This window comes from Heteronotia binoei, chromosome 1 (assembly GCF_032191835.1).
Source record: "Heteronotia binoei isolate CCM8104 ecotype False Entrance Well chromosome 1, APGP_CSIRO_Hbin_v1, whole genome shotgun sequence".
NCBI lineage: Eukaryota > Metazoa > Chordata > Lepidosauria > Squamata > Gekkonidae > Heteronotia > Heteronotia binoei.
In genome coordinates, this window is record NC_083223.1 from 74,704,870 (window position 1) to 74,723,811 (window position 18,942).

At 39.1% G+C, this 18,942-nt stretch overlaps 1 protein-coding gene across 3 annotated transcripts in view; it reads right to left on the reverse strand.

The window, feature by feature from the left end:
- The window catches only part of COL12A1 (collagen type XII alpha 1 chain), a 180,234-nt gene that overhangs the window by 87,696 nt on the left and 73,596 nt on the right, over positions 1-18,942 (reverse strand). For all 3 annotated transcript variants that reach the window (XM_060236209.1, XM_060236191.1, XM_060236199.1), the window contains 5 exons: positions 15,621-15,750; positions 14,500-14,645; positions 14,104-14,233; positions 13,221-13,360; positions 10,680-10,809 (listed from right to left, as the gene is read on the reverse strand). In XM_060236209.1, the coding sequence (XP_060092192.1) occupies positions 10,680-10,809; positions 13,221-13,360; positions 14,104-14,233; positions 14,500-14,645; positions 15,621-15,750 (676 nt within the window). The remainder of the gene's footprint in view (positions 1-10,679; positions 10,810-13,220; positions 13,361-14,103; positions 14,234-14,499; positions 14,646-15,620; positions 15,751-18,942) is intronic.

Below are 18,942 nucleotides of genomic sequence, written 5' to 3' on the forward strand. Positions count from 1 at the left end.
AAAAATATAACAAATATTTAACTAAAACATCCTGGTTATCTTAGCCCAGAACTGTCTTACCGTGGATTCAAACAGCTCATCTAGGCCCACTACTCTTGTAGATTACCAGCGACAAAATTGAAACTTGTTTTTTCTTCCATTACCACACAGGCTGCTTATACCAGGGCATCCAGGTCTCCCTCTGTCCTGGAAATTTTCCTGACAGCAGCCACTGACCCCTGTTGCCTCTTGATAGTATGGCAGAGGGGGAGCTGGTGAAAAGTACTATTGATTTGATGGTGTGATGTTACTTCTTAAGCAAATGTGGAAGTGACATTGACCACTATCACAGTTCTTACATATGAAATATGTACCAGGTACCCAGGGCTTTTTTTGTAGAAAAAGCCCAGCAGGGACTCAATTAAACATGAGGCCACACCCCCTGACCACCATTGTTTCACACAGGGTTTTTTGGTAAAAGAAGCTCCCAGCAGGAACTCATTTGCATATTAGGCCACACACACCCTGACACCAAGCCAGCCAGAACTGCGTTCCTGCTAAAAAAAGTATCTCCCTCAGATTAGAAGTGGGTCAACACTCCATCAAAGCTAGAGCCTGGATCATGGCTCCGAACATGAGACCAAAACTATTTTCTTCAGAAAATAACAGCCTCCTGCTCTATATGAAGCATGATAATTTCTCTGGTATGTGGAAACAAGCAATACAAGAAAAACTGAATTGAAAATGTAATTGCTGCTCTAGGATGGCTCATAATATCATCAAGAACTTAATTATGAAGACAGATGCAAACAGTACTATATGCAGAGCTAGTAAAGTTTGTTCTTCCCTTTATATGGGGATTCCTCCAGGTTTCACAATTCCTATATATTTGTTCAGTTTAACAGTCACAAAATATAGATGAGCAATTATGCTCATAAAACTGAATGCACCAAATGCAGTTTCTGAAGGCATGTTTTTATTTGAATGCCATGGTACAACAATAAGAAACAAAAATAGATTAAATCTTTGATACTACAGCGGGCAGTCTTCAGCTGACATTTTAATTCCTAATTTATTAGCAGATTCAAGAAAATTTACTGATTTTAGCAAAAATTTTAGTTCAGACCAATTTAGTTCACCCCAGAATTTGGGTGGCATATAAGAATATAGCTGTTTTTTTAGCCTATATATTAACCCTCTCTGGCCTGAATTCTTTTTCTTCCTCATATTCCCAGTCATGTTTTACAAACACTACTTAAGATCTGCAGATCAGAGTAGAGAAAGAAAGGAAGACATCACTGTTGGACAGAAAGCACCACCACCATGTCCCTACTCCCACTTGTCTTGGGGGCCAGCCACTCCCTGGCAACCCTGGTTTTTACAGAGGCTTTCTGGATCACCCTCTTAAAAGATAAAACTCTATACCTAGGTGGGGCAGGATCTCACTCAGGAGTGAACAGTCACTCTCCAAGCAATTCAAAGTAGCTCTCTGCCTCTCCGCCAGTACTATTATAACTTGCTTATCATTCCCTTTAAAGCTATAGCAGCAACTTTTCTCCTCTCCTTCTTTAATGCAAAGGAGGGAGTAACATTTGCATGTTATGGTTGTCAGATCTCCTGATATAGTGGGATCCCTTCTGTTGGCCACCCCTGCTGCCTGACACCACTCTGTCTGCTGATAGTAGAGCAATAAACTTGAAAGATCAACTTTGACATAATGGCATTGTGTCACATCTGGGGAAAGCTCCGAAGAGACATCACTCTGCTCTAAGTTGCCAATGATTCCTAGACTATACAGATGTTATGTCTGGGTTTTCCATGAATGTAACATAATGCCACAGTGCTGACTAGGGCTCTTTTTCTAGCAGGCGCTCCTCTGCATATTAGGCCATGCCCCCCTGATGTAGCCATAGTAGGCCCTGTGCGAAGAGCCCTCTAAGCTCTTGGAGGATTGGCTACATCAGGGGGGCATGGCCTAATATGCAGAGGAGCTCCTGCTAGAAAAAGAGTCCTGGTGCTGACAATGCCCTGAATGACCTTGCCCCCCACCCCTGGCTTCCAACACTAGTTGGCAGCCCACATAACATTCTACTGGGTAGAAAAAGTGCATGCTATTGACTCTTCCCCCCCTGCACCAAAACTATTTAATAAACAACTTCTAGAATTCTTGTGACCCTCCCTCCTAGCAATTCTGTATCTCCTCCCTCTTGTTGAACTGAAAACGATGACGACGACGAGAACTACTACTAGTAGTATGGAGATTTTTAGAAGCAAAATGTCAACTTATTCCATATGAAACTATTTGTTAGTTTAAAATATCTATATCCCTTCTTTACTTCTTCTGATTCACAACTCACTTCATTCACAAGAAATTAACAGTCATGAGCAAAGGGTTAAAATCTCAGGTTTTTAATATATTCAATAGACATATAAAACATAAGTTACATGGGGTGGGTGTATTTTAAATGTCTGGTTGTTTATTGTTGTTCAGTTCAAACTTTACATTTCATCTCGAAGTCAATGGTGTCATCAGCTTCAACCCTTTTTTGCCTTCTGTAATTAGCTTGTCTACCTACCATCTGTTCAACATCTTTCCTAGCGTCTGCCTGTAAAAAAAAATCTTTATGCGTGTCTTAGTTACTTTCAGTCACTAAGGATCATAATTTTTAGTCTGTGAATTTAAAGCCTTATAGTCTATTTCAACAAGATATTTACTTCATAGTCAACACACATCCTTTTTCCTTTTAATAGACTTCTTTTGTAAAAATAACTGTGGTTAATTCTGAACACTTTTTAAATGCTAGACTGAGGACATGACCAGATTCAATGTTAGCTGTTTGCAGGCCCATGGGCCTACTGAGGAAGTAGTATGCAGAAGAAAAAGCCCAACAACCCGTTTCGTGGACAGTAAAATGGCCACAGCTTTATTGTATATAAATGAAGGAGCATAGGTGCATCATGGGGTTGGATTCCACATTCAGCAACCCACCTGCTGCCCAATGTACCCCTCAAGCTTGCCTGCTAGTTGGGTAACCATAGAGTGGCAATCCCCTTGGGACTATGTGGGTGCCGGCTGCTTTGCGGTTTTTTTGACACCTGGCAGTGAAAACCAGCCAAAAGCCCTGATCTGGGCATGCCACTTAATCACTCCACCCCCATGACCCCTTAAGGGAGCCACCAAATGGTGGAAGTGGGCACACAGACACAGCCTTTCCCCAAAGGATTAATCTCAATGCCCAAACTATGACAAATTAACAAGACTGTAGGACATAACAACCCATAACAAGTAAAACAATGGTGGTTGGGAGGGAGGGAGAGCTAGAACCAACTACATGGAGCCCTCCACCAACAGAAAAGTAAACAGAGGATGGGTGCACCCTACAGCAATATCCCCTTACAGGTCAACCTGAGATGACATGGCCAGCTGGCTAGGGAGTTGCTGCTGGGACACACACATCTGGAGAGTATGAAGCCAGCAGTCATCTTCCTCTGCTCCCTCCACTGCCAGGGCAGTGCAGGTTCTATAAATCAGGGCTGGGGCATGATCCATGTGCTACAAGTATGTCCCTGAATCACTGTTGTTTGTACATGAAAGAGACATGCTGTTTCAGCCACATTTGCAGTTAGTATAGAGCAACTCCTGTACAGAATGCAATTCTGAAAAATGGTAGTTTGCAACATTTCCTATAGGCAGGGTTATGAGATGAATAGGCTTCTTTGCCTTCTCCTAGAAGGTGGCTGCACTGAGAAGATATTTAGTAGCTTGTGTCTTGAGTTTATTCAAACTCTAATCAATGTTTCTAGTTGCTGTTGTGCATGTAGCATATGTGCTTTATGTCAGTGACCATGTTGTTTGTCATCTGTTGTGACAGACTGCACTTTTAAAAGCTTAGGAATACTGTACAAACAAGTAAAGAAGTGTGAAGGGTAAATTCTTCACAGATCCAGAGAGCCTTGAGTGACAGGCTACTTCAAGAGATCTGATTGGTTAGCATCAGCTGAGCAGAGAAGACTTCTGAACCGGATGCTGAGGAGAAACTCAGTCTAATTTCAGCCCTAGCTGAGGAAAGTTGAGTACGGACTAGACATGAGCACAAACCAGGAAAATGGTGGTTTGTGTTGGTTCATGGTTGATTTGATTCCACCAACCAAAGAAACCACAAACCAACACGAACCACCATTTTCCAGAACTGGTTCATGGTTTGTTTGGTTCCGGAGGTGGTAGAACAGCTCGCTTGTGGGAGAGATGCCAAACTCACTGGGAGTCTTCAACATGGGTCTTCTCCACCTGCCCTCCATGTTTGGCAAAAGACTGAGTTTGGAATGTCAGTTATAGCCCCCAAACCAGGTGTCCCCAAGAAAGCTCAGCTAGTTTTAGCTTTCATACTAACTCTTCTCTCTTCACGCTGCAAAGTGAAAGCAGCTGAGTCAGGCTGACTGCTCCCATAGAGCAGAATGAAAGCTCTGTGATTGGCTCCCAGAGCTGCCAATCAAGCTATGGACAACTGCTATGGGTGCTTCTAGAACTCCTAGAAGTCCATCCCCAGTGTTGCCTAGGAACTGACAGAAATGGGACTTTGTGGGGCCGAGCCATGCATGTCCTAAAATGTAATGCCAGATAGAGGAGACTTTATAAAGGACATAGGCAAACACAATTAAAAATATTATTTTTAATTTAAAATACAAATAGGCTTAAAACTCTTGCAATAATTTGTTTAAAATGGAAAGGTAGGGGAATAGTGGGATTTTACAATGCAATTTTAAAAATAAAACATCAAGGAAAAGCACAAGGATCACACAGCAGAAAACTAAAAAAAAATGCTCTCAGCCTGGGAAAACATGAAATGGCAAGGCATTGCAAGCTCCCCCCCCCACAGTCTACTCAGATTAGCAATGGCTCTCCTGTGTAACATCCATCTTTGGCTGTGGGTTCCCAAGTTAGCATACTGACTAGGCACTAGTTCTCACTCCACTGAGAAGAGACAAAGCTGACCCAGAGCATGGACACTTGATTTGGAAGCACACAACACCAAGAAGCTTCAGCTGGCCATAGGAACACTGGGAAGATAAACCTCTCCACTGAAACAAAGTTGCAAGAAAAACATGGAGTGAATTTCTCATTCCGGTCTGCTCTGCCAGTGGGCCAGAATGGGAAATCCATTACACATTTTCTTTGCCACATCTCCTGCTTTAGCCTCTGCAAAGAGAAGGCAGAAGGAGGTGGGAACGTCACTGGCAGCATTGGAGCTTCGCAGGATGAGGACAAGAGGGGGGGGGAGGGAGAAGAGAGCCCTGTGGACCTGATTGAAGCCCTCAGGGGGCCAGTTTGATCCACAGGCCGAATATTTGACACTCCTGCTCTTCAGCCTGCTGTGAAAGAAGACCATTGGCTAAGGGCCCTTATTGTTACTTTTGCTCCCTTAGATTTTTCATGAGGTTTGTGGAAACCCTGCTCTAGGTAAGCTGGTGCTGGGCCCACAATGTGCTGAAAGTTTGTAACAGTTGCTCCAGTTACTGACTGGCCATCGGTTGGGTATTCTCCATGAAAGAAATTGCCCATGGATAATGCAACAGAACCCTGTGCTGTAATCTCAGTTTGAATGGAACATGGTTTGAGTAGTGTAAAGGGGTAAGGCATTTAAATAAACGGTAGAGTAATAAAGAAAATAATTTTCCCTGAAACAAAAAGGCTGGAAGTGGATAAAACAGATGAGACTAAAGATATAAGCAGTTTCATTACAAAGATTCTGCAATATTTATTGGATACTGGTATTGAGAGGAAGTTGGACTTTGGCTTTATCATTGGATCTCCTTTGGAAATGCAAATTCTTGAAGTCTCAAAGCAGTTCCCTTTCTTTCTGCCAAGGCATTACCTGCCAATAACAGATGTATAATAGGCAAATATTTAATAGGCAGGTACAGTCTTAGTGATTCTGAGGCCTAGGCAAAAGTCCAGATGGGGACCCAGGATAGCTGCCACCCTCCCACCATGGATTCCCCACAGTCCCACCCTGCAGGAGTCAAGCAAGGGACAACTGTTGTTCCTGGTGAGGCAGGCAGGAGCTATAACTGGAATTTATATGCCCAACCCCTGGATGGGTTGGCATGAGGGGCTGTCAACCTGTCACCACAAGCAGGTGGCCTGAGCTCCACATGAACCAGGTGCAAGTGGTGGCAGCAGGAGCCAATTATTTTTCTTTTGTTTCTCCTCTGTGTAGCAATAGTGGAACAATGTTGTTATTGTCCTTGTGCTCAGTGAAAACAGAAATCATAAAGCCTTTACTTCAGACATTACTTTTTATTCAAGCTAAACCATGCAGCTACAAACACAGATTAAAAGAACAGACAATGTGAATGCAAAATCAACCACCGTTTTTCAACTACTTGAAAAAGACGGCAATACGAATGAATAATTCATTTTACTGTATACACTTGAAAAAATTAAGAAAGAAATTGAAACAATTATTTTCAGCTTCCCTTCCCAGAAAGTTCACCAGTTTTCTTGCAGCACATCTTGGCTCACTTCCTTTAGTTTCTTTATCCAAGTTCTCTCCAGCCTGAACAATCATGCCTGAAGAGCCCTCACTGTAAAAGAAAGGGCAAGAACAAACACAGTGTTGCTAATATATCTTCAAAGGGGTAACACAAAAAGCAGCACATTGATAATATTTTTAAAAATCAAAATATTACCTCAAAGTTATTGGTTACAGACACATGTAGGCATGCTAATGTGTCCACAATATTCTCAATAAATATCACCATTTGGAGAGTTGATCTTCAGATTGAGGGGTGGAGAGGAGTGCTCTTCTAACAGGACATAGCAAAAGAAAAAAAAAGAAACCACAAGTTACCTTAAAGATGAAAGCATAATTTTGTTTAATTTCCTATATCCCTTTGCCTATCAGTGTTTCCTTCATAGCAGCCTTCAGATATCAAGAAATAAGCACTCCAACATACCATGTTTCCAGGGGGATTAATGCCTCCAGTAACTTCAGAATAAACTTTTTTTTACTTGTGTATGGTTCCATTAAGTTTGTTTTGCCTGCTTGTTTCTCTGACACACATAGGCTTGCACAGTGATGTGCAAGCAGAAACATAAGTGGACTTAGCACATTTCTGCTTATGCAAGATCTTGTACAATACTATAGCTTTCCTGCCTATTTATTATAATGCCCAGAAAGTGGTTGCATGATATCTTGCACAAGCAGAAATGCAAGTGGTGACTTATTATTGTGAGCACAAGCTGCCACTGCATCCATTTTCTTTTGTTTCTACCTGCAGAAGATCTCTAGAGCAAGCAAAATTTTTGTGCTGATTCCAACCTATACAGAGGTAAGGCTTTGTAAACTGGAGTCGTCTTGTTGTATAGGGACAGTGCATTTATATAAGATGGAAAGTAGGTGGTGGACCAAGGAATGTTCTGAGGGTTGAAGTACCATATGTCTTGAAAATCTTTGCCATGTGCTTCCTGTATAGCAAGAACTTTGCCTTCCCTTAAGAGTGAATGTTTTATCTGGGCCCAGCTATGTACTACTTTGTGTTGTTAAACCTTGCAATGGGTATAAATCTAAACATGTGGTAGCAGATACTCCATGTGCAGCATTATTTGGGTTGTGCATGTTGCTGTTCACCAAACACATACACTATAACACTATACAGTGCTTGATCATAATCTTTATCTATATTGTTTTAGAGAGCAATCCTAAGATCTACTCTGAATTCTACCAAGGTCCATTCAGTGGGGCCTGCTCCCAGGAAAGTGTTCTTAGGATTGCACAATTAGTCTAGTTGAGTGCTGGCTGTATAGTGGGAACCTGCCTTGTCATGAGCAAGAACTTTTTACTTAGAATGTATGGACCCACCTGTGCACTGATCATCTCATCAAACTCTTACCATGAGCATAAACCAAAACATATGGCAGTAGAACAACAAAATTGTATTCAAGGTATAAGCTTTCGTGTGCAAGCACACTTTTTCAATGGGGACTGCATGGGAAGTGACAACTAGTCAGTGCATGTGACTGAATGATTAGGTTCACTAGTTTGTTGACATAAGTTGGTGTTGCATCAACCCTGACTCACATCTTAGATGTTGCTTCTTTTAGAAGGTTCTCTCTGCTCACTCCCAGAGCTTCTTCACGCTGACTTTGTCAAGTAGCTGATTCTGCAGAGGAGGGTCCACTTCAGGGGCCTCAAGTGCTTCAAAGAACTGCACTTTTTAGGAAATTGAATTTAGTTCTGGTCTGCTAAGCATCCCTGGCATACCCTGAATAGGATACGCCTTTTGTCACTCTTCTCAAAAGGTGGATAGTCCAGAGACAAGAACTACACATGGCTGTCTTCTTGGTGGAGGCAGAGAAAGACATCTGTCAACTTCATTGTTCTGGCAGTACAAATGTTCCTAGGCATCATTTTTCAGGCTGAAATGGCTGTTGACTGTCACCTTGCAGAGTCCTCTGAGATCTGATGAAGCACTGTTTTGGACCCTTTATCATTCCTCCTTCTTGCGTTCAAGTGCTAGAATAGTCATGTGCATGTGAGAGCAAAGTACTGAGAGAAAAGATGTTCAGCATATCACCAGAAAAATCCAAAGTGCAGAACACATGTGGCACAACACGGATGAAAATTTTTATAGCATCATCTGCTCAATGGAATAATTGACAGTGGCAAGCACATGTTAGTCTATATTCATTCTTTACTTAATGTACCCCATACACCCCACCCCCCAAATAAGGCTGAGACATAAAAGCAGAGACACATGTTGTCTGGTATCCACTTTCTTTTGCAAACAGTGCAGACAAAAAACAAGATTGACCAGTGCAAACGTATGGTTGCCACTCTGCACTGCAGTCTTAGCGAGCTGGAGGAGTAAAACTGCTCTTCACAAGTGTGTAGTTACACTAATGATAGGAACATGAGATAGAAGAAGACGCGTGAGCAAAGACAAGAGAATTAATGAAGACTGGCTTGTTCAAATCAGACAGCTATATGTCTTGTGACTATCTGTACATGAGAGTTTGGTTAAGCCCTTGGGATACATATTTTTCATTTTTTTAAATTTCAAGATTTATAGTTTATATAAGAATAATTCAAATTTAACAGTTTAATTATATATTAAAAATAATAACTATTAAATTAATTGTGATTTGACTCACAACTCAAATATTTAATTTTTTTGTAAAAATAAATCATAATGAACCAAGAGTACAATGCAATAAATTAAAGTTAGAAATATATATGTATATATATTCAATGAATTCAATGAGATAAAACTCCCTGCTCTTAAATAAACAACGTTAACCGCACTTTACAATTAATAAAAGAAGATAATGCAAATCAATTGAATATTTAAGCAGTAAAATAAATAAACCTTCCTGTCACTTAAAAACTTAGCAAATTTAGCAATATCAATTTCTAAAATTAATTATTTTAGTGTAATTAATTACAAATTAATCTTATTAATTCGCTATATAATACAGAAGCAACAACACTTCAAGTAGAATGTAAAATGCAATAAGTAAGTCACTTAATAAATATATTAAATATTAAATATTAAAAAGTTGACTACCAGCACAGTAAGAAGAGATATTCTATATATTTCAATAGCAATATACTTATTGAACTTCTAAAGTTGAGTACAATTAATGATATGATAAAACCTGTAAAGTATGTTAAAACAATAAATAAAAATAATAATAATAAAAAATAATAAAATACTGGGAGCTTTGTCTGTCTGTGACCACTAAACTCTGCAGTGGACTATAGACAAACTCCTACCAGCACTTTAAAGAGGGACAAAGAAAACCCAAATCTCCTATCCCCCACCTTAAGAACATATTTTTCATTTTTGTTGTCAATTAAATATGCAAATTGGCATCATTGAAAAGTGCTGTGTTTGACACATTACACATAGGATAGTTCTATCAATAGAGCTATATCTGTGATAACTCATTTGCACATACAAATACTTTGTGTGACTTCAGAGTGATATGAGATTGGCAGAAGGTCATACCTGATGGTATGTGGCCCTGAACTGGCCAATGTACAACCTTTCAAAGCTTGCAGGTTTGCCCCTACAAGATGCTAAGGCAACAGTCCCCAGCTGCATAACTGAGAAACGTTGGGCATTATAAAGCATTACACTGCATGTGACTGTGTGCCTGAAAAGAACTGCTGATAGAAATGCTATTTTACCAATGCAATAGTGCTGTTCTTAGAAGTGCACTTGATGGCGTTTATATTTATCAGCTGTGTCTGAGTCAGTAACCTCACTGGTCGGCTCCTCATAATTACTCTTAAAATAGTTGTTAGAAACACACCAGCTGATGCTTGGTTCTGGTTACTAGGAATATGGGCTTGCATGCTACTATTTTATCTTTTAGTTCTTCTGATTTTTGGTCTGATACCCCCAATTTGTAGTGCTTACTAGCAGTGCAAATGGCAACTTCTGTGTCAGTTATCTTCTTGTCATAAGGTCAGGCAGCTGCTAATAGTACACTGGCAAAAACAGGATCAAAATCCCAACCTGATTCCCCAATATCTCCATCAAAATGTCTTCAAAGAAACTATTCAAATGTACATCTGGCAAATTAAACCACCCAAAGGTGTTGAGGGCACTGCTATTTACAAAGCTACACATTTTAATATGTACATCTGTTTTAAGAATCTAAGGAAATTCACTGGACAATATGATTGACTTACACGTGGTGGCTTCAGTAGCTATTGGCGCAGATAGTCCTTCATCATATACTGCAATAAGCTCTACTTGATAGAGTGTTTGTGAGAAAAGATCAGAGAGAACTGTGCTGGTTTGAGAGGAATCCACTTCCACCTACATATAAACAACGATGTTCAGTTTATAAACAACACATTTCTTGCGGCACCACTTTTCATATTTTCCATTCCCATGCAGTAGAAAGCTCAGGGTAATCTTTACAAAAGCTATTTCTGTCGAACAAGAGAACATTGGAGACTTATGGTGTCTGTAATTATCTCCTTGTTTGCAAATGAATGGTATCATAGCCAGTTAACTAGGATATATTTTCACTGATCCCTTTCAGTTTTATGGATACAAAGGTTAGCATAGTTTTAAACAATTAGTTTTAAGTTTTGTAGGGTCTATTTATTTCAGTTCAAGATTCGTGTCCCAGACCCGGGGTGGGAAGAGCTGGTTTCACTAATCATAGCTCAACTTCTTGCACTGTTGGTTGCATTTCAAAGGGCATCTCTGTGTTTCTTTAAGATTGTTAATGATAATGTGGGACCTCAGCTTTGCTTATTGGAACTGAGCAGTGCTTGAGAAGTTAAATCTCCTCTTCCCTCCCATATGGTCCAACTTTAATCACAGATACATATGTTACTTAAAGGAGACTGTGATTGTGGTTACATCTGTTTTGGGCATCATACTGCACCATTTTGTACCTCTCTGTTTTTTTAAAAGGTTGCTTATTTTGCTACTGAGATATGTATGTAGTAGGGGGTGTGCAAATACAACCGTGAAAAACAGCTGATTCAGCTGTATTTGGGCCATATACAGCCAAATCAGATTCTCTGATCTGATTCGGCTGCCAAATACAGGCAGCTATTAGGCCCCATTATACCCTATGGGCCATTGACGACAATGGCAAAATAGGGTAAATTGAATGACAACTGGGGGTGTGGGGGCTTGTTAGAGGCTCCAAATTTGCAGGGCACCTGCAGAAGCCTCTCCCCCACAACTCCAAAAATATCAGACTGGGGGGTCCAATTCTAGGGGCACTCAAAGAGGGTGCCCCCATTCCCCATGCTTTCCTATGGCAGGGGGGAAAGGGCAGGATTAATGATGATGATGCAGTAAAACAGGTTGCTCAGCTTTGTGAGTCTTGATTTCAGATTTGTGCCCATTCATCTTTCAGTATACCAGGCCACAAAGGCACTGGGTTCAGCTGCTGGGCAGTAGTTGGTAGGGTTGTACCACTGGGCTGGTCACTACTAGGTTGGCACAGAGCTCTGCTGCTTAGCACCAGTGTATTCAATTCACTGTTTCTGTGCTTGTGGTCCTTGCAGAAAGCACCCCACTAGGTTGATAATTCAGAGAGATTCTCAGATTTGAACTAAGGTCCTGTGTGTGGCACTGGCACTGCCACAGTGGCACTTGTTCTGCTGAGCACATAGCACTGTTATGCTCCTTGCAAACAAGCATCCTCACCACAATTGACTTTCCACTGCAGAGATTCGCAAGGAGAATGTGACTGCTACCTGTGTTTCTTCCCCATCATAGGAGACAATGAGGGAGGGGGACAACCACTTTGGGGTCCCATGGGATGGGAACCCCGATCCAATCTTTTTTGGAACTTGGGGGTTCCTTGGGGGACAGGCTCCTGCAGCTACTCTGCAAATTTGGTGCCTCTCCCTCAAACCCCCTCCTTTCAGTGTCAATTTTACTACCATTGGAAAATTGACACCTTTTCCCCCTCCATAGGAAAGCATGGGGAATGAGGGCACCCTCTTTGGGTGTCCCTAGAATTGGACCTCCTGGTCCAATCTTTTTTTGAACTTGGGGATTCTGTGGGGGAAAGACTCCTGCAGATGCCCTGCAAATTTGGAGCCTCTAATTCAAACCCCCTCACCCCCAGCCATCATTCAATTTAACTTAGTTAGCCATTGACTTCAATGGCCTATAGGGTATAATAGGGCCATATATTCATGAACAGCCAAAAATCTCCTGAATCAGATATAGCTACCAAATCTGCTATTAGGAGATATTTGCCCGGCCTTAATTTTTTAAGCCCTGAATACCCCCAAATCTGAATTTTTCCAATTTTTGTTTTGTTTTGCACACTCCTATGTAGCATACTTCTTCATTATTTCTTGTAGTTATTTCTTGTAGTAACAGAGCTCTTACTTGGAAATACAGACTCCTAAGGAACAGTCTGACTCAGACCATTTCCACAGCAGTGAAATCCCTCACATTTACATTTTTGAAACTTTGTGTTATGTGAAATTTTCTGCAGTAGATTTTTTCTCACCAGATGCAAACCCAAAGTTCAGAAAATTTCACATAGCAAGCAGTTTTTAAAATGTCAGTGCAGGGAATTTCACTACTGTGGAAATGGTCTTCAATATCATGATAGCCAAAGAAACAAAACTTAAATTTACAGATCAAAGCATCAGGCTCCAAGTGTCCGCTTAAGTGACCATGTTTCAAATTCCAGGTAAGCATGCTAAAGTAGTATTATTACATACTCACTAAAATTTGCTTACCTCTTTCACATCATCATCTTCGCCAGCTTTGTACCTCACTATGTATTTCCGAACTTTCCCTGGCGCAGCCTCCCAGTAGACTCTCATGCTGCTATGAGTAATATCTCTTGCCCTCAAGCTTTTTGCTCCACTTAGGGGTACTGTGAAATAACCATAATAATAGTAAGACTACCAACATAGTCTAGCCACCTCAAGCAGCTACATGGAGAGGAAGCATATACATTTTTAAAACAATTATTTTCAATGGGCTACTGAAGTACTCTTTCCAAAGTAGTTTTATTTTAAAAATAACATTAAAAACATACTGAAGCAAGAACCACTTTAAAACTCAGGTGTGAAAATACCATCTGGAATTAATCAGTAGTTTGTAAGAGAACTGAAAGTGGTTTGAAACATTACTCCCCACAGTGTACACGAGCATTTATTTTGTCCCAGACACTTCTTGAATAGATTTTGCAAGCTTCTTCAAAACCTGTGCATAACTTGTATAAAGACAACAATGGGGAATTATACATACTATGACCAAAGTGTGATCTTTAAAACACCCTTCCTTTTCAGAAAGCAATTAGACCATGTCTGTAAAAGAAGTGATTGCCTTTGGGGAATTGCAAGGTGAAAGCTTTTTTAAAAATAATTTTTACAGAAATAAGTCTGTTCCCTTTGGATGGGATTGGATTTGGTGGCTAAGGTTCAATCAATATATGAACGTGGACATGTTATCACAGCAGTTTATACTTTAGCAGATTTAATGACAAGTAATCAAAATCCTTGGAGTATAGATCTAAATAACTAAGTAAGGGTAATTATGTAAACTATTAAGCCACACACATATAATATCACACGTGAGATACTAAGCACATAACAACAATGAAATTACTCTTACATGTCACTTCTTGAGTGGTGAGTGGGTCACTGGTCAGATCCCCAAATGTCCCATGAATTGTTAAAGTGTACTCAGTATTGGGAATCAAGTCAACCAGCTGTACATCATTCACTGATGCTCCAACACGCATCTGTAAAAAAGAAAAGATAAACAAGGCAGCTTAGAGAAAACAAGCAGAAAGAAAAACAAATGCCTGTACAATTACATAAAAAGTTAGTCTCCATATTTTAGAATGTATCTACAACTTCCTGACAGATGCCATTGTGTATATAACTCTCCAGTCAATGGGCTTCATTCCATATTGCGTGCCAAAAATTGCCTCACTACTTAGGCATATGAAGAACCTAAGTGCTCTATCTCTTTTAAATTAGTTGTGTTAAAGGCAACTTTCCATACCTCTTTTTCTGTTGTTGGCACTGTGGCATTGACAGCATCATATAACAACAAGTAGCCAGTAGCTCCACCAAGGGGTTCCCATCGTACTCGCATTGTGGTTGAAGTGATGTCGTAAGCATTTAAGTTTCTAACTGAAGGAATTGCCACTGTAAAATCATAAATATTATTTATTTCAGTGGTTGCCTTTCCCCCCATCCCTGCTTCACTCCCCAATGCCTAAGTTCCTTTCTAGCCCTTTGGAGGTGGATGATGAAAAGAATGTTTTAGGAGAAAACTTTTAGTTACTTTATTATAGCAAATCAGCCCAACTTGTGACTTATGAAGCTGAACACTAGCCATATATGTTGGCCTTCCTGGTCATTTTAAACCTCTGCAAGGAACAGAAAATCAGAAGGAATGTTAAGCAGCTGGTACACTACAATACATTGCTGGGTCATAATGGGCACAACTGCAGTAAAAAATGAAATAGAGGTCCTTTATAGCTATGCTGGCATTTATTTATGCTACCACTGTCCCCAAATGGTAAACCTGCACTTTAGACGGCAAAGTACTCCCAAGTAGGAATACCATGAGTATCTCAGTTTACCTCACACTTTGAATAAAACTTTGTTGGGCTGAGAGGTGCCACTGGACTCCAACTTTGTTCTATTGCTTCAGACCAACATGGCTGCCCAGCCATATCTACATTGTGAGACAACAGGGATAGGTTCAAATTGCATCAAGCAACTGGAACAGCTGCTGAACAAGTTTGCAACTTTCTGTTTTTGGACAGAAGCTACCTCACATCTGATTGGGATTTCATCTCAGCAAGTTGATTGTCTGTCTGACCACCACTGGCAAAGGTGAAGTGAGTTGAATTAGTAGGTGTTTAGCTTCCCTATCCACAGGTTAACTGATAATACCCCCAATGTAGCTTGCTGTCACCCTTTGAACAGCTTCTGGGGGTCACTCTCTGGAATAAACAAGTAAAACTTCTAGCATTTTGTTTGCCACATCAAGGAGGGGAAACTATCTTATGTTTGGAACTTCCCCTTCTCGTCCAGTTTGCCAATTAAACCCAAAGATTATCTATAGGTCTTATGCATTGTTAAAGACTTAAGAATACCACAGTTGTCACTTACAGGTTGTTTCAGTGCCTTTTAGTGGTTCACTGCTTTGATCTTCTACCACAGAAAACACATTCACAACATATTCTGTTTCAGGTGTAAGGTCAGTAAGAACTGTAGTAGTTTCCATACGGTTTACATAGAACTGCACAGAACAGAACAGAAATTATTAAATACAGTACTATCTAATACTACTATCAAAAGACATTTGGTTATATTATAGATGTAATTTTCTCCAGAACTAGTAGTTACAAGACTTTTTGAAAGATGATGAGTAATGCCGGAAGGGGAGTCCATTTAAGACAGCATTGCTAGCCTGGTAGCTGAGTTTTCCACTGAATACTCTTCAATGCCCTGAAAATGAAATTAACTATCAATATTTTTTTACAAAAGCTTCTGTGCTAAAATTATGAGAGGACTGGAGGAATTCTTTAAGATGAATATGACAAGTTGTATTTCACTGCTAACTATATAGGAAACTTTTATCAGAAGCTTAAGGCTTTAAGACACTGAAAAAAAACACAAACACCTGCTTTTTATGAAACAAAAATATTTTGATTTTGGTGGTTTAAATGGAAATGGCTGCAGTTAATAAAAAGAAAGCCAATGGAAATATATCTCACATGAGAAAGCAAGATGGCTCATTCACAGCTTTCAGAAATGAAACAATACAAGAATTTGCAAAATTGTAAGAGTATATACTTTTAATGCTCCAGAAGTTGATAGAATCATCCTTTTTTAAAAAGTTAATCTTCGTAGGATTGCAATGGAAGACAAAAGTTAAAGCTAGGAGATCCTATTATGGTTACTGAAACTGAGGATGCTCTAAAAAACTTAAATTAAGTAAAGCACCACGTTTATATAGCTGTACTCCAGAATATTATGAAACATTTGCTGAGAAATTAGTAGGTTCATTGTGTAATGATATATTTTATTTCTTTTCTTTTTTTAACTTTCCATAGTGTGGTCCTCTAATAAAGGAAAAGATGAATTGGAAATAGTATCACTAACACCTATTCACACAAAAAGGTTTAACTCTATCGCATCGATATTATGTACACTGCAATCAGGATTTATAGTTGGCATAAGGAAATATTTTAACATGATGGAATATGCAAAAACTCATTGTGCGCATTTGTTTTTCTGGATGCTGAAAAAGCATTTGATAGATTAGAGAGCCAATTTCTTCTAACTTGTTTGAAAGTTTATGGATTTGGCCACCTTTTCCAGCAGTGGGCAGAGATTATGTGTGCCCAGTCTTGGGCTAGTCTATCAAGTTCTCTATCACTTCCATTGAGTAAGGTGTTACTGTTTGTTTTTGCCCTTGATTCTGTTACTAGTCTTATTAGGGAGAATTCTATGGAAAAGGGCATAAAACTTGGTTTACATGAATTTAAACAAGCATTATTTGTTGATGATATAGCTGTTTTTACAACCTTAGAAATCTGCTGGTATGCTAGAAACAAGTACGGTATACAGAATTATTCCTATATTTCTTTAAGTTAGATATGTAAGACCAAGGTGCTATTAATAATAATACATTATAGTGAACTAGGCAAAAACAATTGTTTAAGATGAGCATCTCAAAGTGAGACTTCCATTAAATGTTATATATGTTTCCTTCTCTATAGATAAGATATTTAATGTCAATTATGTATCAATTATAAAACAGTTACTCTATCAAGCTGGAAAGCATTGAATTTATCATTATTTGATAGGATCAAAGCTGTAAAAATGTCCCCCTCCCCCCCCAAAATAGTTATATCTGTTTCAAAATATTCCAATTTTTATTTCAGACAAAAAGTTACTGGAATGGTAAAATATGTTAAATAGCTTTATTTGGCAAAAGAAAAGACACTGACTGCCCTGGCATGATGACCAGAGGAAGTGGAGTGAAGGTGGCTTGGCAGTTCCAAATATCACACTATATTATTCAACAACCAGACTGAATTGATTAACCTCACAGCTTGTAGTAATGACTGAGCAATCCTATGTAACAATTCCACTAAGGAGCTGGTTTATTTTTAGGAGACCTGAGAGGCTGAAATTTTATGTGAATAATAGCTGTTATATATCAGAGGTGTGTGATAATGATAGCAACAAACTGGCTCCAAATTTTCACCTCTTAATTCAGTTGTAAGACAACTTGCTCCTAGGGCTGGTTGGAAGGAGTTCAATTGTAAACACTGGGAACAGGTTGGCTTAGATAGTTACTGTGATTTGGTAAAAATAGACAAGTAATACAATGTATCACAGTATCTGAACACAGTAATGGAGACATTCCAATTTTTCTTTTCTGTCAAATAAAGAGATTGGTCAATGCAAGACTACATAAATGAGAGTCAGAAAGGGAATTAACTCCTTTTGAACTTCCCTTTACCTCAAAATGTAAACATTTTCTTTCCAACTTTTACAAAATGGTGTTTAACATTGATTTGGCCTTAGGGCAATCATTTTTTTAAAATGCCAGAAGGCTTTAAATTATATACAAACATTATGTAGCTTCATTTTTCAATTGGCTTATCTTTTTGTTCGGTTTTGGTTTGTATGAAAATTCCATTAAGATGCTACATTAATGGCATTTTACTCCAGCCAGATTTGCAAGAATCTATTAAGTCTGTTCCTAGCAATTGCTGGTAATGTAGTGAATTAAATCCATATGTGGTAGACTTGTACATGAAAAAACAGCTACTGGCCTACGGTGACAATCATGTTAACAAAGGATCTTGAACACACAGTTTTTACTTCTCCAGAATTATTTTTGTTAAATCCTGTTGAACCTTTTCACAAGAAATTTTGGATTTCTAATTATACATTATTTTGGCCACTAGAATATAATTAGCTAAGGTTTGGAAGGTAAGATGCCAACATGTAAACACTTGTAAACAAATTTAAATGTTTTTATTTACATGTACAGTTGTCTGGTTTAGAAAAAAAACAAAGATTTGTTTTGGTTGGGTAAAACTTGGAAGAGTATTATAACTTGCATGGAATGGTCATTAGAACCTCCATGCAACTTTCATGATATAGTGGCTTTAACCTATTGTAAAGTGTATTTATAAAATATTTTAAAAAATGAAATTGACTTATCATTTTCAATGACTAAGAAAGCCTTTGTCTCCCATCCAGTACTAAACAAGCATGACCTTGCTTATCTTCCAAAAAGAGACAAGATGAAGCATGCTTAGGGTGGTAAGGCAAAACAAAAAATAAACAAACCCTGGGTCAATTTCATCTTCAATACAGTGTGAGAATGCTTTCAGTGTGCTAATTTGAAGGGGACAATAGGTAGGAGACAAGAAACAAAATGAAATTAAATGAGGCCTTCCTTGGTCTT